General features: G+C 40.5%; 2 protein-coding genes across 4 annotated transcripts; one reads left to right on the forward strand and one right to left on the reverse strand.

The window, feature by feature from the left end:
- On the forward strand, window positions 1-12,978 carry hcfc2 (host cell factor C2). The gene is made up of 16 exons (XM_046873571.1): window positions 1-650; window positions 1,505-1,653; window positions 1,741-1,901; window positions 2,885-3,093; window positions 4,586-4,670; window positions 5,839-5,933; window positions 6,100-6,327; window positions 7,051-7,275; window positions 7,838-7,893; window positions 8,744-8,813; window positions 10,255-10,286; window positions 10,784-10,900; window positions 10,980-11,165; window positions 11,942-12,233; window positions 12,308-12,377; window positions 12,530-12,978. Exons 1-16 carry the CDS (start codon window positions 488-490, stop codon window positions 12,534-12,536), a joined length of 2,145 nt encoding a protein of 714 aa, XP_046729527.1. The 5' UTR covers window positions 1-487; the 3' UTR covers window positions 12,537-12,978.
- A 382-nt stretch (window positions 12,979-13,360) lies between these two features.
- On the reverse strand, window positions 13,361-18,055 carry nfyba (nuclear transcription factor Y, beta a). 3 transcript variants are annotated; one of them, XM_046873574.1, is made up of 7 exons: window positions 17,900-18,055; window positions 17,033-17,126; window positions 15,785-15,918; window positions 15,510-15,707; window positions 15,327-15,405; window positions 14,241-14,320; window positions 13,361-13,586 (listed from the first exon to the last, which is right to left on the reverse strand). In XM_046873574.1, exons 2-7 carry the CDS (start codon window positions 17,124-17,126, stop codon window positions 13,554-13,556), a joined length of 618 nt encoding a protein of 205 aa, XP_046729530.1. In that variant the 5' UTR covers window positions 17,900-18,055; the 3' UTR covers window positions 13,361-13,553. The 3 variants fall into 3 exon arrangements, with proteins under 3 accessions (XP_046729530.1, XP_046729528.1, XP_046729531.1); XM_046873572.1 differs by having other exon boundaries at window positions 14,241-14,329; XM_046873575.1 differs by lacking the exon at window positions 17,900-18,055 and adding an exon at window positions 17,768-17,878.
- Window positions 18,056-19,938: the final 1,883 nt, after the last annotated feature.

Genomic DNA, 19,938 nt, shown 5'->3' on the forward strand with positions numbered 1-19,938 from the left:
ATTTGTTTATTTTTCCTTGCGTCAATTGTCCTCCATTTTAATTACATTGAGTTATTCTGTAAATGGCCACACAAGGGCGCTAAACAAGAAAATTGCAGGAATCACAATACATGAGAAGAAGAGTGGGTGGGTGTCAATTCAATTCATCAATGTGTCTTTCCTTACTTTCCCTTGCTTTTTTACATTATAACTGGTCTTGTTATTTCAGCAGGATCTTTCCAGCAACTTTAGAAATGTTATAAAGATTTAGATCGAAAATTAAACATCTCGGAGAGGCGTTTTTTTTGTGGTAAAATGAGTAAGGGGGTAAAGCGAGGGAACGCCGGTTGATTTGAGACGCGTCCCGGTTGAGAGCGGCGGCGCGGTGTCCAGGGCAGACCTGCAGGGTGCGATGCAGCGTTCACCGGCGGTGCTTTTTCATTGGGTTAAAAAATAAATAAACAATATTATTGTTGTTGTTTTTTTTGGTGTTTTGTTTTTTTCTGTAATGATGGGAACCGAGGCTCCTCTGTGGAGGCGCGTGCAGGCATTCAACGGCCCCGTGCCCCGGGCAAGACACGGACACCGAGCGGCAGCGATCCGGGAGATGGTGGTGGTGTTCGGTGGGGGAAATGAGGGCATAGCGGAGGAGCTGCATGTTTATAACACCGGTAGGAGCGCACACCAGGGCGGAAGGAGGGGGTTTCTGCTTCTGTACCGGTTCGTTTGGTTGAGTAGTTTTGGGAAAGTGTAACTGAAGGGAGCTCAAATCCCAAACTGCGCCCTACTCCCTACATGGTGTATATAATAATAACGGCGTCTGTACACTATCTAGTGCACTACGTCTCCAACAGGACGCGGTTGAGCACGCGGCCGCTTTCAGGGCGGTGTTAAAGAAAGTTTGTGCGCTGGATGTGCGATACGATTTATTGCTGTATACTATTATCGGTTCGATACCAATCACTGTCAATACTGATTATAACATTACCGAAAGCCGTAATAAATAGATAGATAGATAGATAGATAGATAGATAGATAGATAGATAGATAGATAGATAGATCGGTGGGTTTGTGTGTAGATATTTTATTCATGAAAAAGGCTTTTATAGATTTCCTTTACCTGTAAATAGGTGGGCTGGTCTGTGGGTCAGTGTATGGATGGATGGGTAGTGGGTCACTTTGTGTTTGAATAATGGATGGATGGGGGGTATGGGTTGATGGATTGATTGATTAGGGTCTATAGGTCAGTTGGATAGATGGATTTGGGTCTGTGAGTCAGTTTGTGGATGGATGGAAAGATAGATAGATAGATAGATAGATAGATAGATAGATAGATAGATAGATACATGGATGGATGGATGGATGGATTTGGGTCTGTTGGTCAGTTTGTGGATGGATGGATGGATGGATGGATTTGGGTCTGTTGGTCAGTTTGTGGATGGATGGATGGATGGATCTGTGAGGCTGGAAACACTAACAGACTCGCACGCACACACCTTTCTTTCCTTCTCTCTCGTGCCTTTAGTTTCCAGACAGTGGTTCCTCCCAGCAGTGAGAGGAGACATCCCACCCGGCTGTGCTGCACACGGGTTGGTATGTGAAGGCACACGCATCCTGGTGTTTGGAGGAATGGTGGAGTTTGGGCAATACAGCAACAATCTCTACGAATTGCAGGTTACAGCACATTCGCTCATGAAGAGAAGAACATCAGCATTATATGGAACACAAAAATGCTGAGCTCCTGCTGTTTTATTATTGTAGGCCAGTCGCTGGCTGTGGAAGAAGCTGAAGCCGCGGCCACCGAAAAACGCTTCACCTCCCTGCCCTCGTCTGGGTCACAGCTTCACTCTCCACGGCAACAAGTGCTACCTGTTCGGAGGGCTAGCCAACGATAGTGAAGACCCAAATGGCAACGTGCCCCGGTGAGTCTTTATTGGTGTTTAAAATTAAAGGTTTCCCAGATTTCCTCAAAAAAAACCTTCTGTCTAGGATACTAGGATACTTCAACAATCAGGAACGTACACTGCATGGACAAAAGTTTGTGTACATTTGACCATTTGCTGTTATAATAACATTCACTCTTCTGAGAAGATCGCAGATTCATTCAGCCACAAGGGTGTTAATGAAGTCACATGGTGATGTAGGTAAGGAAGTGTGGAGGTCTGGGGTGCAGTCAGCATTCACAATCATCACGTTCAATAGGGTTGTAGCTCTATAGCAGAAGATCTTCCAACCGGAAAGCATTGGATCAGATGTTGGAACAGATTTGGGTCTCCTAGTTCAAGTGAAAAGAATATTTCATGTTCCAGCATCCGATACAATTATGTGCCTCCAACTAGAGGTCGGCCAATTAATCGGTACAGATAATTGATTGCTGGAACTATCTGTGGATAGTTTTTCCAGCTGTCCGCTGTCGTGACGAGAGCGGCCACTAGAGGTGAATCACTGACACTACGCGCTAAAGCTCTATATTATATTTATTATATATCATTTATTAGTTATATAATTACATTTATTAATTTATATATTTATTTGTTTCCTTTGACATTTTCATGATTCAGTACTTTTTATTTTTTCTTATAAAGTTTAATACTATTTTAAATTGAGCGTTATGATTGTATGTTTTTTATCTAGTATCCATTTTAAAAACTATCGGCAAAAGCAGTTAAACGGGTATCAAAGTATAGGAACAAAAAAGCTACAAAAATGTGTTATTTGTGTATAATTGGTATAACGTGACTCAGAAACCTATCGTAGACTTTCACGTGACATGAGGAGCTGCAGCAGAGTCACCGAACACAAACAGACTTTTTGTCATGTGTGTATATATAAATTACAGCGCAGTAAAATTTCAGTGAGTTGAATCAGTTCATCCTCAGTTTGATCTGCTTGTGACACTCTGCAGATACTTGGATGATTTCTATGAGCTGGAGCTTCAAACGCAGTCAGGAGTCAAAGCCTGGATCGTCCCAGAGACTAAAGGAGGGGGTCCATCAGCCCGGGAGTCTCACACATGCGTGACGTACAGCGGAAAGAGTGGCAGCTCCCCAAAACTTTACATATTTGGGGGCATGTGCGGGAACAGACTAGCAGATCTGTGGCAGCTGGATATCGGTAAGCTTTCAGTATAACTTCCTGAGGTAATTTTTTTAAATATATACACAATCAGGCATAACATTATGACCACCTGCCTAATATTGTGCTGCTCCCCCTTTTTTGCTGCTGAAACACTCCTGACCCATGGAACATTAACAGAATAAACTTCTTCAGCAGTTTGAGCTACAGGAGCTGGTCTGTTGGATCAGTGAGCCTCGGCCGCCCACGACCCTGTTGCCTGTTTACCACTGTTCCTTTCCTGGAGGACTTTTGATAGATTCTGACCACTGCAGACCGGGAACATCCCACAAGAGCTGCAGTTTTGGAGATGCTCTGACCCAGTCGTCTAGACGTCACAATTTGTCAAACTCCATGCCGTGCATTTGGTACCTGAGCCTTCAGTGTGGACGTACCTGACTTAATCCACGTCTTAATACCACCACTATCATGTCACACTTATTAAAACCATCAATAAAATACAAAAACACAATATAACAATGCATGGCATTACAGAGAAACATTTCACATATGGAGGTGAAAACCATTTTACTAAAGCAAGAAACCCAGTTAAGACTCCAAACCTCTACACTACAACCACAACTGTGCACCTACAACATCTGAAGCAGTTTAGAACCAATATTTGTATAATAACATGACAAAAACATTAAAAATGTAAATAAAATACAACCTACTCGCCAGAGGTGCAGATTTATAATGTGCAGCGCCCCCCAGAGGCTGTAATCCAGTGGTACCGCTCGTATTCACTGGTCTGGAAGTGGTGAACAAACCCTTTCCCATGCTGAGACACGCTAGCTAGCTTCAGGGTTGGTCGACCTCCTCACCATGTCTAGCTTTTCTTCAAAATGTATTTTTAAGTATGTCTGAGACCAAATCAATTTCTCTTCCTCTGTAGGCATTAAAAAAGTCGAGCTCAGATGTATTAATGTGTGCAGAGCTACACACGTGTTTTACCAGTCGAACTCGGCTGTAACAGTTTTCCTCTGACCAACCAATCAGAAGACGGAAAAATGCTGACGCTATCCTGGGCCAGCGAGCTGCCCTGTGAGGAGAATCTGAAATCTGATTGGTTAAAGAAACAGAGCTATTTATTAAGGAGACTGTTGTAAAAGTCCAGCAGTACTGACTCTGAAGGCTCTGGGCAGATTAGATTCACATGGAAGCACATAGAGGCTGAAATCTGATTGGAATAAAAATCTAACATACACGTGCTGGAAGCAGTGCAGCCAAGAGAAACGCTATGAAATGAAGAGAATAAACTGTTGGGAATAAATTAATAATTTCATGGAACATATATTAGAATTTATGTTGTAAATGTAGGTCAGTGCTTCTGATAGCGTGTAGGCCAGCAGAGAAGACTTTACTGGACCTGACCTCCCGTCACTGCAGTCTTATAGTGTGTAATTTGTTTTTGTTTGTTTTATGACTGAATAAATACAGATCTTCCTATTCACTCTTTATTTGTGTCTTCACTGGTGTATTTCTCTTTCAGACACCATGACGTGGTCGGTACCTAAAACAGCAGGACCCTGTCCTTTACCCAGAAGTCAACACTCTTCAAATCTGATTGGAAACCAGTAATGAAGCTCTTCGCTTTTACTCCCTTTTTTCCCTCCTGTATACTCATTATTCTCTTTCTCCTGCTTTGCATATATATATATATTTTTTTTTTTGCCCTTTAATAATATTGGCACTCTGGGTAAATGTGCTACTTTCTGACCACAAGATGCAAAAACACTTCTGCAGTTCTCTAGCTGTGATTCTTGGAGATGTTTTTGGGCACTTAAACCATCTTCAAGTCGGCGTCGAAGCGATACAGGCACACGCTTTCATAGCATTTCCACTTGCCTTATTGTCCTGATGGTAGAAACTGGCATATTTTTATTATTAAAAATTTGTTACCTCATATTTATACCCCAATTAATGATAATAATAATAATGGAGGCCACTATAATCTTAGTATTTTATGTGTTTTTTTGTGACACGTGGATGTTCCTTCTTGTTTCCATGCAACAAACTTTGGTTAAAAGCAAATACACAAGACTTGGACAATAAATGAGTGGATGAAAGTCCAAAAGGGACATTTTTGTCTCTACCAGAAGAACTTGTGTAAGATGGAGAACTGGAGAGATGATGTGTGAATGTAGAGGTGAGGGAGTCTGATCACATCTTCTCTCCAGTTCTCCATCTTACACAAGTTCTTCTGGTAGAGACAAAAATGTCCTATTTGGAAGTTTGTTCGGGGTTGTTTTGGAGCAGGGAAGTTTCTGGAAAGTGAAAGGAATCCTGATACTACATGTCTCCCATTCCACACTTCAGCACCATGCAGTTCCGTCTAGACTGCGGCTCATTGGAACCGACTTCACCGTACAGCAAGACGATGAGCCGAAGCGCACGTCTGAGAGTTATTTAGAGAGCAGACAGACGTCTGGAGTGAAATCTATTATGTCCTGCCCAGTCACCACACCTAAATCCTACTGAACTGCTCTGGGATGAAGAAGAAAATCTCCAACTAGTGGAGAAAAACTTTGACAAGTGGAACAGCAAAATATTTGCAGAGAGATTGTGTAAATCTGTTCTTCATGCTAAGGAAGAATTTTTGGAACATCATTCAGAGATTTGTTCGGTCTTCAGACAGTTACATAACCGAATTTGTCACATAGAATCAAAAGGAACACGTAAAACCTCTCGTAAAACCTATTTGGATAAAACCTTCTCAGCTATCTCTCTCTCCTTTTTGTGAAGGATGTACGTGTTTGGCGGCTGGATTCCTGCCACAGAGAAGAACGCCGTAGGAGCAGAATGGATCTGTACGAACTCTACCTCAGTTCTAAACCTCGGTATGGACCTCACACACTGAAATTCTCACAGCTGACCATTTTATGATGCGGCATTATCACGTTTATTTAACTCCATGCTCACACACACGTTTCACTGGATTTTAAGCCTCAGAATCGCTGCGCAATGATTCCTTATAAACCTTTTTATTTTTAATCTGCCTTTAAGACACGATGACGTGGCGACGTCTGAACCCCGAGAGCCGACAGCACTGGCAGTCAGGCACATCTGTAGAGCAGGAAGAAGAGAAGGAGCACACGTGCTGGCCGAAAGCTCGCGCCGGTCACTGCAGCGTGTCCATCGGCACTCGCCTCTACATGTGGAGTGGACGAGACGGTTATCGCAAAACCCGGAACTACCAAGTGTGCTTCAAAGACCTGTGGTATTTGGAAACAGGTGAATTCAGTCTTGTTACAGACTGTAGAGGAGCTGAGAGGTTGTGTGTGTGAAGATTCTGTTTAGTATTGTTTAAGCACTAATAGAACCTGTCATAATCAATATTAAACAGAAGACTAATGATTAATAATCACGTGTGTACTACTGTATAATATTTAAATGAGCATAAATTTATATCGTATACTACAGCAGGCCTTTCTTTCTTATAGGTACAGCACCCTACATAATTAATGACACCTTTTCTAAATATGAGCAAATAATCGTAGTGTAAATCTTTATCACAGTAGTTCTGATTACTTTATTTTTAATAATTAATAATGAGATATATATTTTTTCTCTCATTAGAATAACTTTTTTCAAATATGTCTATCTAAAACTATTGATTCCCCATTTGTTTATGTATGTATTTATTTATTTACTTGTTTATTAATAAGCAGCTCTATTAAATGTGCTTATTATAATGTTTTTTTTAGGGGGTGTTTGTTAAGTACTAGTATTTTCTTTTTTCATATAAAGGGTGCCAATAATTCTGGACAGCACTATATCCAGAGCTGTACAATTTATAACTGTTTGAATACTTAAAATGTGTGTATGCACTATATTTACTGAAAAATAATTATTACCAAAAATAATAAGAAATACAGGTTTGCTCCTGGTATTACATTTCTCATCCCTCTGTGTGTGTGTGTGTGTGTGTGTGTGTGTGTGTGTGTGTGTGCGCAGAGAAACCAGCAACACCAGGTGCAGTGTATTTGGTCAAGTCCACGATCAACATGCTGCACGTAGCCTGGCACCCTTTACCTGCAGCCGACTGCTACCTGCTGCAGTTGCAGTACGTTGCTCCTCCTCCATCATCACAAAAGCAGGCTTCTGATTCGCCAACTACCCCGACTCCACCCAGCAGTCTAACGGAGGGGGAGGAGCCTCTAAAGACGCTTCTTCATGCCAGTAATGTGTCCAGTGTTGTCTTTGTCTCTGCTTCTTTTCCTCTGTCTTTGTCTCCTGTGTGCTGTTCTGCTATTGGTTGAGCCTAAAGTCAATTATAACTCAGAATCGACCAATCAGCAGACAAGAGCATGAAAAGAAGAGGCGGGGCCTATTGTTTTAAAGCTGAAGCTTGACGCCCCTTCTTTGCTAGTTTACATCTCTAGGTAAGAGAACGTGTGGTGTCCCTTGTCAACTTCCTCTTTGTGTTTGCTAGTCACGTTAGCTACCTACAATGCAGCCTGGAGTAGTCCTGTTTTTGTTATGTTCATTTCTTTGTCACTGTCCACGTTCTCCTGCCTGCGAGAGCCTCGTTTCCTTTCTACCTGCATTTCTTTTGTATTTTAAACAATGAAAGCAAAACCCGTTCCTCAAACTACCTGACCTACTTATGTGCCATCATTTCTGTCCGAACAACCCGCCACAATCAATTATCGCTCCTGCAGTCCCCCTGAGCCCAAGCCTTCTGTAGGAACTCCATGATTTGCTTCCCTCAGCAGACACTAACTGAAGTATTTTCCTCCAGAGTCGGAGTTGTCCCATGGAGGCGGAGATGGAAACCGTGAGAGATCAGCGCTACAGGTTGGAGCTCCACAGCAAACATTAATTCTCTTACAGGCTTACATGCGATTGTAGATCCTTTGCTGTAGGTATAAAAAACCTCACAACCTAAGAAATGTTTAAAAATGGATAAAAAATACACTCGATACCGTCACGTACCTTGAAGACCATTAAACCTATAAGAGATGAATTTACCTCTATGTATGCACATCAACATTTGGGTTCCTTAGGACTATTTCAGGCCTATTAAATCATTTGCTAAGTCTAAATCATCTCAACAAGTCCAATGTTTTTTACTATATGGACTTCCAGATATCCAGAGCACGTGACGTCACGTGACTATATTGACCTTGCGTCCATAGATAATTACAGGAAACACAGACATGTGTGACATCTCCAAGCACTCGTCTAAACAAGAAGAATCACTTTTTGGAGATCGCAGTGGAAAAAGCAGCATGTCTGTGTCTGATTTTGTAAATTCAGTAAAAAATTTAAATTTCAGTATAAATAACAAAACTCCTGCTCTGTTTCGTTAATAAATAGTCAAATTATTTTCCACTATGGACTCAACAATTGGCATTTTTGGTTCAGTTTGTGCCTCGGGTCTCAGACTAGCAGCTCACATCTGTTAAAAAAAATCACTTTCTTACTGCTATCATGAGAAAACTGGTAAAGTTTGCTCGAAAATGGACCAAGACGACCGCACACAGATTGTCTGGAGCTGAGAGTGAACCTTCTCATCACCTTCACCAATCAGGGGTTCATTTAAACACATTTATATAATAAAATGTGGTGTAATAATGTGAAATATATTAAACTGCTGTAGAATGAAATGTCTTGAAATGACAACCATTTGTGTTCTTTCCCACAGAACAGTGCTGGTGGAGGTGAAACCAGAACAGAGACCACAGATAAAGTCGAAATCGGCGCAGACGAACCTGGTAACTTCCTCACGTTCATGCTTTCATTGGTTTTATTCTGTAGTCATGGTTTCACCAGAGCTCAGGTATCTGATTGTATTGTGTCAATACTGACAGTAAACAGGCAGCGTTCAGCTGCTTTGAGACCCAAAACTGAAGAAGTGAGTAAGAAGAATGGGACTAAATCTCAACAAATCCAAGGCAGAAGCTCCCTAGACCTTTTACTCAGAACTTAGTTGAAGCCTATTTGGCAGCAATTCCACTCTCGAGTCTTTACACACCTGGATTAGTGGGTTTTCTGCCATTCTTTAGGGCAAATCCTCTCAAGCTGGGACAGGTTGGATTGGGAGCATCATGAACTGCTACGTTCAGGTCTCTCCAGAGATGTGTTCAATAAGTTTTAGGTCACGGTTCAGGCTGGGCCACTCTAGGACATTGACAGAGTCATCCCTAATCCACTCCTGTGTTGTCTTAGCTGTGTTCAGGGTTGTTGTCATTGTAGGTGAACTTTCAGCCCAGAGGTACTGAGTGCAGTGGAACAGGCTTTTATTGAGATCTCAGTACTTTACTTCATTCAGCTTTCTATCAACCCTGACCAGTTGCCCAGTTCCTGCTGTGGAAAATACATCCCCACAGCATGATTCTGCCACCACCATGCTTCATTTTTGGGATGGTTTTTGGGCAGGTGATGACCGGTGCCTGGTTTCCTCCAGACATAACATTTATAATTGACCCCAAACAGTTCAATATTGGTTTCATCAGTCCAGAGAATCTTGTTCCAGAGTCCTTCAGTGGGCTCTATTGGTTTTGCACTGAGGAGAGGCCTCCAAAACCACTCGAGATAAACGAAAAACTGCGATAAACGGACTCCACCCCAAAAATGCTCTTTTATATATACAATACTGAACTATATTACCATTTTACTTCATTTTATAACTAATAATTATGTTCTTATTAATAAATTTCACTATTTCAACATAAAACTCTATAAAAACAATTCCCTATAAGTTTTTTTGTTATATCTCCACAAGAGACCGGGAAAATCAGCCAAACAAATTAAATATGTGGCAAACACAATTCCGCGATAAACCGGGCTGTGAGATACGAACCGCACAAAGAATATATATATATATATATATATATATATATATATATATATATATATATATATATATATATATATATATATATATATATAAAATATATAAAATAGATTCTTTGTGCGGTTCGAATCTCACAGCCAGTACATAGGGAACTGGTTTGGGTTTCCAAGTTTAAGTAAAGGGAAAATTTTATTATACTGCATCCAAAGACGTCTTATAGAATTGTGTGCCTCCAGCTTTTGGAGAAGGTCAGGCGTCCCTATACTTTTGTCTATGTGTACACACACATATACATATACATATATATTCAAAAAAATTTGCAAATGATCTAAGGTTTTGTTTTTCTGTTCAATCCCCAGAACCTGAAAATGTAACCACTCCTTCAGGACAGGTAAAGATTTACACTGTATTTGTTTTTGTGTGAAATGTCTGGGGGAGGTGGTAGCTTCGTGGTTAAGGCATTGGACTTTGGATCTGAAGGTCATGAGTTTAAATCCCAATCACATCAAGCTGCCACTCCTGGGCTCCTGAGCAAGGCCCTTGACCCCATCGCTGCTCAGTTGTATGAATGAGAGAAATATAAGTCACTCAGGATAAGGGCGTCTGCCAAATGCCATAAATGTTGTCTTCTTCTTTCGGCTTCTTCCATTAGGGGGCGCCACAGTCTCCATACCCCCTGTCCTCTACATCTGCCTCTTTTAAACCAACTACCTGCATGTCTTCCCTCACCACATCCATAAACCTCCTCCTTGGTTTTCATCGTTTCCTCTTTCCTGGAGGGTCCATCCTCAGCATTCTCCTAGTGATATACCCCATGTCCCTCCTCTGCACATGTCCAAACGTCATAAATGTAAGTTATATTCTGATAATCTGTCCCATCCCCTGCAGAATGAAGTCTCTGCGTGGCTCGACGTCGGTATTTTTAAAACCCACTTCGCCGAGGTCACAAACTACTACCTACCATCTGAGAACGGCAGCACTGACCAGATCTCCAATGATTCCGAGGTCAGACTTTGAACAGGATCCACATTTTCAGAACTATACAACACCTCAGTATTATCATCTCTCTCTTATTTCTGTCTAGTCGAAGATTCAAAGTCCTCAGAGTTTTGAAGGGCGAGAAAAGCAGGAGCTCGCGTCTAACGTTACCTACCGCTTCAGACTGGCGGCCCTGAACAGCTGCGGCCGAGGAGACTTCAGTCCCGTCGGGGAATTTAAGACGTGCAGTCCTGGATTCCCAGAAGCTCCTCCTGCTGTCAAAATCACCAAGGTACATCTGCTCATGCAGAAATACACTATACGGACAAAAGTTTGTGGACACCTGAGCTTAAGATTCGTTTGTGCTTTTTGACGTTTCACAATTAGTCCCCATTTTACTGTTATAATAAAACCTACACTCCTCTGAGATGATGTTCCACAAGATTTTGTGGAGAATTGAGCTCAATCAGATACAAAAGTCAGGTACTGGTGTAGATGAGGAGGCCTGGGGTACAGTCTTTATGGAGCTGGAACGGGTTTGGGTCTTTTAGTTTAAATTAAGGGGAAATTCCATGCGCCAGCATCCAAAGACGTACAGTACAATTGTGTGCCTCCAAGTTTTTGGGAACAGTTTGGAGAAGCACCACAAATGGCTGGAAAAGTCGAGTGACCCAGTACTGTTCAAATAGTGTATCTACAGTATGTTCTGTTAATTAGAGGTCGACCGATTTTACCGATAGCTGACTCATAAAAATGTGGTAAATGAACTAAATATGAATACATTAATTATATTAAATAATAAATATTCATGAAAATAAGACGCATTTAAAACATACAAAAATAATCCAAATAATTAAAAACCAAAATGAATAAAACAGCACGTGGTGTCATTGATTCGCCTCTAGAGGCCACTCTCTTACTGTATAGCGCAACCCGGAAAAACTATCTGTATGGATTTTTGCCTCTAGTTCCAGCCATCGACTATCAGTGCCAAATAATCAGCAAAACCGATGAATCGGTCGACCTTTACTGTTGATATTGTTTAAATTTGCATACGTTTTCGTCCAGGCATCTGATTCGGTGCACATCACGTGGGAATCGCCCTCGAGCACATCGGGGAAAATCCAGGAATACTCCATGTACCTGGCGGTGAAGAAGACACGAGGAAACGGCTCGGAGAAGCCGGGAGAGTCGACCTTCATACGCATTTATCGCGGCGCCAAAACCTCGTGCACCGTGAACGCTGCGAATCTGAGTAACGCGTACATCGACTGCACAGCCCGTCCCGCCATCGTGTTCCGCATCGCCGCCAAGAACGAGCGCGGCTACGGGCCCGCAACTCAGATCCGCTGGCTACAAGGTGTGTGTGTGAGATGAAAGTGACTTTCTCAGCATCACATGTAATTCTTAATTCTGTGTTGGTTTGTCTTGCAGAGAGCATTAAGATGAAATCAGTACTGAAACCAGACTCCAGTCCTACCAACCCTGAGCCAGAAGACATCAGGTAAGATCAGTCTCACACACACACACACACCACACTTCCTGTTTAATTCAGTACCACACTTTTTTCCCCTCCAAAAAAGAATTTGCTCACTAAATAAATGTAATTATCCTCTATATTACTTCTGACTGTTACATGTGGTTTCATTCCTCTAGCTCATGATGGAACAGGAACTTCCCCTCACACCATCTGAGACCAGGCCCCCGAAACGAAGATCCCCAGGAGCCATACAGCAGTGTTTTATTCTTTTTTTTTTTTTTTTATATAGGAACTCGAGTGCATTAAACTTCTTGTTAAAACTTTAACTTATATTTTTTTTATTGTACAGATTTGTTAGCGTATATATTTTTTCACAAATTCGTGTTTTAGCTGTTTAGCTGCGTTTTTAAATCCATTTTATTTCACGTTTTTTTTTTAAGCTACATCCTGTAAAATATATGACCTAGGATTAATTAGTTTGCATTTGCTTCATTATTAAACACCTGCACTATTATATGAACAAAAGTATTGGGACACCTGACTTTTCCAGCCATTTGTTTCCAAAAGCTACGTTTCCGTGTGGATGGAAGGCCCAAAATAAATAAATCTGCACTTTCAAACGAAACCGTATTCGTGTGGACATGGTGAAAAGGTGTTTGTTAATGGAGTTAGGAGCAGACGCTAGTCGCTGCCAATGTATCGGCTGTAGGACCACATCTGCACAGCCGCGATCGTTACGTTTTGAGGCAGCAGCCGCATCACCCTCGTGTGTGCATTTCCTTCGTTTTATTTTTTAAAATTAACTCCAAATTGACAACCCATGAAGTTATGTATCATACATGATTCAAACTCAACTCGATGGAATCCATTTATTGTGAATAATTATGTAAACCTGGTTTTACCCCCAACCCACCCAGCCGCCCACAAACTCTTTAAAAACCTAAACACATGGGACAGAAAACTCAGCAAAAACAAAGAAAATCCGATCAGTCTCCACTCTGAGAATGTGACGGTTTTAAAAACGAATGTGTATTAGAGAACTAACAAACGACTGCTTGAAATTACACACTGAGGAAGAAGAAGGAAAAAAAAGAAAAATGTACAAAAATCTCTTTCTTCTGTCCTCCAAAGCCACCTGTGAAACCTGACTAGGTGACAGAGCAGTCTGTGGACAAGTGCATGAGCTCAAGCTTATCCAGGTCATGAGAAATGGATCTGTTGAACACCAGGGATCTAAAGAAAAAGAGGAAGAACAGTTAAACTCCATTATCAATGCGTCTCTGTAGTACAGCTGGTAAAAATAATAATAATAAATCCTTCAATTAAAAATTAAAATGAACTATAAGGAGAAAAAAGTGTGGGATACTTGTATTTTAAAGCCAAACGTTCTTCCATATTATTTTCCCTTCGTTTGAACGAGGAGACCCAAACCAGTTCCGGCATGATGATCATTAAAATCATTACAATTAAAAGAACCAAAAGATTTAAACTACTTAAGTCTGTGTGCACTTTAAAGTAGTTTAAATCTTTGGTTCTTTTAATTGTAATGATTTTGACTCACAATCAACAAAAACCCACCAATTCTCACACTCAAAAAATGTGAACTTCATAAGACCAATCGAAAAACATTGAGTGAATTGTTGGTCTTCTGAGAAGTCTGTTCATTTACTGTATCTGTACTCAATACTTGGTCGAGGCTCCTTTTGCTTTAATTATTGCCTCAATTCGGTGTGGCATGGGGAAGATCAGACTCAAGTTTTCCTTTTACTGGAGTCACATTTTACTGAGTGTCTCTACTTTAACTACATGGTTTATGTACTTCTTCCTACACAGCTCTGAGGTTTTAAAGTATCTCTTCTAAATGTGTTTGTGGACCTTCAGACACACCTGTTGGTATGACGTGGTGTACACCATGACGTTCTGCTGTTGGCCGTCGGTTGTGATCAGTCCGGCAGGTAACTGATTTGCTGCAACACCAAAGGAAAAAAAAAAACGAACAGTGAATATAAAGCAGGTTGTAAAAACTACCACTTTTTACTAGTCAGGACCAACAGACTGGTCAAGGAGCGGTATCTGCTTCCTGAAGGCCACCAGGGAATGAATTAGGAGGAGCTTCCTCACAATGGCACTTAGGGCCCTCAACCAGAACACCACCAAGGACTGGAAACTAGAGCCTGGACTCACACACCTGCTATATCAGGAGGGTTACTCAGTAGTGATAGTTGATTGCTGGAACTATATAAAAAAATCCATAAGTTTTTCCAGGTCACGTTATACAGTACAAGAGCGGCCTCTAGAGGCGAATCACTGATGCTGCATGCTGTTTATTTTTCTTTGTTTTTGATGTAACTGTTTATTCGGAATAAATTAAAACAGTTTAAATAAATTTTAATATTCTTTTAGAACTTGAAGATTTTCAAGAATCAGTACTGTTAGTACTATTTTACATTAAGTGTTATGTTTCTTTTTGGGTTTTTTTAATTCAGTATTCGTAATTAAAAACTATCGAATGAATAATCGGTTATCGGCAAGTATGATCCTACATATCTCAATGTAAAATCCACTATCAGTCGACCTCCACGCTATATGGCCAAAAATATTGGGACACCTGACTTTCCTCAGCCACAAAGATATGTCATGTGTGGACATGAAATTTTCCCAGCGCTTGAACTAGAAGATCCAAACCTGTTCCAACACCATTAAGATGTGCTTTGGGTTGGAGTGGGAGATCTCCTATTATAGAGCTCCAAACCTATTGAACATGAACGCTGACTGCACCCCAGAAACCTCCTCACCTTCATCAGGACCTGAAACTATTGTCTGAATGAGCACAAATCTCCATCAAATCTAGTGGAACATCATCTTAGTGAGTTGACAGGAGGTTATTAAAACAGCAAATGGGGACTACATGTGGAATGAGATGTTCAAAAAGATGCACATATGTTCATGTGTCCAACTGAATACAATACTCACTGAAAGTGTCTTCTGTAAGCTCTTCACTCAGGCCTTCTGCAACTGCCACTGTTGAAATCCCCTTCTCACCCTTCATTGCCTGATAAAACACCAACAAAACCCGTGATCTACTCCACTGTACTAACATTAAGAAATGTGTGTGTGTGTGTGTGTGTGTGTGTGTAAGACAGGGAGAACCTGTACCTCTCTGAACTTCTGCAGGTAAAGCTTGAGCGGCTCCACGTACATATCGAAGCCCAGCGTGGACATGGCGAACAGGATGTCCTCGCCGTTGATGGTCTTGCGCTTTTCCTGATGACATCGCTCGCTGGCTTCTGACGTGATGAAGCTGATGAACTCGCTCACGCACTCCTGCACGCATTCTTTCGCGTCTTTCGCGATCTTCGGGGCAAAACGGAACATTAAGGATTATTTGGAGAACAAATAAAAAAAAAACTGAGAACGACTGAGACACGAACCTTTCCTGTCTGTGGGATGGCGTTCTTCATGATGCGAGCTACGTTGGCGATGGGCAGGTAGATATCCTGCTCTCGGAGATTGTCTTTGCAGCCATTGCCATCTTCGTGCTCATGAAGACTTTCCTCACCGTCATCTAGATCGAGGGAACATGCATTCAGGAATTTATTTGAACGCTGAGCGTGTTTTCGGAGCATTAGACCAACAGAAACTACGACGCAACTAGAACATCGAACTTTTAATAATGCAGAATTATAATTGACCAATAGGTGGCGGTGTAGAGTGCATTACAGCTCATTTGCAAAGCAGCGAAAAATTTTTTTTCTGTAACTGGAAATCTGCAGCATCACTAACTCCAGGAACACAAACATAACCACGGACTTCTGTACCACATTCTGCAACCACAAACACAGACTTTAAGGAAGATGATGAGTGTTTTGTGGTAAATACAGAACACATGATCAAAGCGTGCAACTAAACTAAACTCGTCGCTTGTGTTTGAAAGAGAGCTCATCAAAACACCACGTCGACATCATCTAGGACTTACGTTTGGCCTGCAATAAATCGTTTTATATGACATTTTAAATATAACTACTAATTCTGGCGTATAAAATGATCTGGATAAAATTCTTCACTGAATATGACCGGACATTGTGCATCTTAGAAGTCTGTTTTTTAGGATATATCGTCTTATATATATCTATACCTGTATATTTACAGATACACAATTAAAATTAGTAAAAAACTAAAATAATAGAAATTAATCTTGATACATGAAATGATTCATTCTAAAGGATGTAAACCCAGTTTTAAAAAAAACCAAGAGTCGACTCACTCGCGAACCGAGCTAATTCACTCGACTCATTCCAGAATTTGTTTTTGCCACCCTATGAAGCACAACTTTAAAAATGTATTTTTATCCACACACACACACACACACACACACACACACACACACACACACACACACACTAAATCCGGTCTCAGTTGCCATGCAGGAAGGATTAATTCCGTGCAGAAACACGATCTAAAATGTAAACCGAATCGAGCTCTGTTGAGTGAACCGACTCTTTTGAGGCTTCGATTCGCTGCATTCGACTCGACACGAAATATATGGGTAGCAATCCCTAGTTGTGGGAATGTAGCATACAATACACATAGATAACACGACATATACGCATAGGTGTTATAACAGCGATGCTTTGTGGCATAATAAGCACTAATAGCGATATAAGAAATGATCTATTTACCGTCCTGTGCTTGGAGCACGTAGTGGCCACCGGTCATATAATCGCCTGTGATAGCTAACTGCGAGGTGTCCGTGGTGCTGCTGTCTCCGTCCATCTGAAAATAAATTAAAAAACCAATAAAAAACATTAAAATTGCTTTTTTTTTTACATTTGAATAGCAAAAAAAAAAACAGCGGGTACGTGGGGGTATATTTGGGATGCTAGCAAGCTAGTCAGCGCGCCTGTTGTGAACTAGCACTGCATTCAAAACAACACAGAAAAACAGAGCGGAATTCCACCAATATAAACAAAAAACGAGAAAACTGCAATTAAACAAATCTTAAATCTGTGTTGATCGTTTTTTTGTTATTCTTATCGCTCTTAATATATAAAATGAGAGTTTGATAAGGAGTAAACACAGCTAGCTTACCCGGAGAGCCGCCTGACTAGCCGCGGTTACAGGCGGCTGAAATAACCGTCACTGCAGCACCATTTTACCGCGGATTTTATCACCAAATTCCTCTAAAAATCACATACCAGCACCGTGTAAAACTCCCCGTTTACTCAGAATCCTAATTCGGGAATGTTTTTGGGACATTTTATTCCAGGAGAAATGCGATAGTTTTTGTATAAAATGCGGTGTAAATGTTTCTATTCAACAAAGAAGAACCGGCGCGCAGGACCAGGTTCGGGCCTCGACTCCCGGACTCCAGTCTCCCCGAAACCCCGGTCTCTAAACCCGGCTTCATTCTCAACACTTCCTGCTTTTTCAATGTCACATTTGAAGACGGACAAGATGCGAAAAAAGATCTGGCCGAGACGACGGACATTTTCATTCGAGCTAACGAGAAATCGGTTAGCAATCATTGGCCGGAGTCGGATACAAACCTGCAATGAAGCCCTGGTTGGTTCGCGTCTGCGATCGGCCGTGTGGTTGGACAGAAAATGGCTGCGAAAGGACCAGTCCCAGCGCGGAGAGCGCCGCCATACTGCACCGCCTCCTGCTCCCACTAGAGGCCGAGTCACAGCCACGACACCCGCGCTGGAGGCCCAGAGCTCCAGTCCTTTCTTTTAACACTCAACAAAATACACTTTTCAACACTTATTTCTTTTATATTTCATCACAAAGAAGCTTCACATTAAACTCCAGCACTGTGAAGTTTCCTTCTTCTTCACACATCCACCATTCAACTCCTCCTTCTTCTTCTCCTCCTCATGTCCCCTGTATCTCTTCTGCTCAGTGAAATGGTGTTTTATTTATAAAACCTTTTTAAAAATAGATATATCCCTGATAAATGATCTACTGGACACCTTGAGAGGAACCTAAAGAATAAGTCTCATCCAAACCTCATCTTCAACACCGACATGTCCGTTCATTAGAGTTCCATCAGAGTTCACGTTATAAATAACAGACACTTGAGAGTTCATATGAATTGCAATCCAAATATATCTTCATGTTTTTCTTTGTTTGGTTTAACCTCACTCAGCATGGATCCACGTCATGGATCTTGCTCATGTGGAGAACATGCTCAGCAGGAGAGAGTGGTTTCAACTTTAAGTGGCCTCCATCCAGAAGTACTACTGTTCGAGGATGGATTAGGAAGGGCTGGAAAAAAGGGTGGATGATCACTATATAAGAAGAAGAATATGTAGAAGAAGAATAGACAGAGAAAAAAAAAAGGACCTTTTGGATATAGGAGACAAATCTCAACACCTTTAGTTCGCTGTATACCAGTAGAAGAAGACCTACCTACCGTTACCTACAGGTTTTTATATATATATATATATATATATATATATATATATATATATATATATATATATATATATATATATATATATATATATATGTGTGTGTGTGTGTGTGTGTGTGTGTGTGTGTGTGTGTGTCTGTCTGTCTGTCTGTCTGTCTGTCTGTCTGTCTATCTATCTATCTATCTATCTATCTGTGTGTGTGTGTGTGTGTGTGTGTGTGTGTCTGTCTGTCTGTCTGTCTGTCTGTCTGTTTATATATCTATCTATCTATCTATCTATCTATCTATCTATCTATCTATCTATCTATCTATCTATCTATCTATCTATCTATTTAGTAGCAATTTTAAAAAAGAAAAAAGAGCAAGAAAAAAGTAACAGTTTTAAGACTGAAAGAACAGAAAGATAAAAAAGGGGATTTTCTATTTTCTTTTTACTAACTGCAAAATCTAACCAGCAGATGTCGCCATAACACCACTTTTTTATAACCTTGAGGATGGATGGATAGATAGATAGATAGATAGATGATAGATAGATAGATAGATAGATAGATAGATAGATAGATAGATAGATAGATAGATAGATAGATAGATAGATAGATAGATAGATACTAAAGTGTAGTACAAAAATATACTATTATTATTATATCATATATATTACAAGTATGTATATACTTATGGACTGTCACTTATGTGTGAAAATCTGAGGAGATCAACAGTTTCTGAAACTATGCCACAGCTTAACCGAAGCTTTTGAGCTGATTGCACATCAGGCACTTTATTAGGCTACTCAAATATCAAACTATAGCTCCATATTATTACACATTATTACTACATATTAATCACAACCCTATTCTATTTCTATTCTTTATATTCATTACTATTCTTTTTTTATATTGTACATTTATTCCTATATTCTATTATATGTAATAAACATATAATCCTTAAAAAGCAGTACATATTTTTCTAATGAAATAGCAGCAGTAATGGTGATAAAGTGTTTAGTGAATGTATATTTATATACACTGTATAGACAAAAGTTTGTGGACACCTGAGCATAAAATTGGGTATGTGTGTCTTTTTAAACATCCGATTCCACATGTAATCTTTATTTGCTGTATTAATAACCTGCGTGTTTTTAGTAGGTGATCTTTGTGTACTATGTGTGTTGTGCAT

This window comes from Silurus meridionalis, chromosome 18 (assembly GCF_014805685.1).
Source record: "Silurus meridionalis isolate SWU-2019-XX chromosome 18, ASM1480568v1, whole genome shotgun sequence".
Lineage (NCBI taxonomy): Eukaryota > Metazoa > Chordata > Actinopteri > Siluriformes > Siluridae > Silurus > Silurus meridionalis.

Excerpts from the sequence above, each read along its gene's own strand:
- hcfc2 (XM_046873571.1), top strand. The coding sequence starts at position 488 with ATGATGGGAACCGAGGCTCCTCTGTGGAGGCGCGTGCAGGCATTCAAC. Across the intron at positions 4,671-5,838 it reads TCAAATCTGATTGGAAACCA|GATGTACGTGTTTGGCGGCT; the intron begins GTAATGAAGCTC and ends CTTTTTGTGAAG. Across the intron at positions 10,287-10,783 it reads TAACCACTCCTTCAGGACAG|AATGAAGTCTCTGCGTGGCT; the intron begins GTAAAGATTTAC and ends CATCCCCTGCAG.
- nfyba (XM_046873575.1), bottom strand. The coding sequence starts at position 17,878 with ATGATTGCTAACCGATTTCTCGTTAGCTCGAATGAAAATGTCCGTCGT. Across the intron at positions 15,406-15,509 it reads ACCTGCAGAAGTTCAGAGAG|GCAATGAAGGGTGAGAAGGG; the intron begins GTACAGGTTCTC and ends GTGTTTTATCAG. Across the intron at positions 14,321-15,326 it reads GCTTACAGAAGACACTTTCA|CAAATCAGTTACCTGCCGGA; the intron begins GTGAGTATTGTA and ends TTGGTGTTGCAG.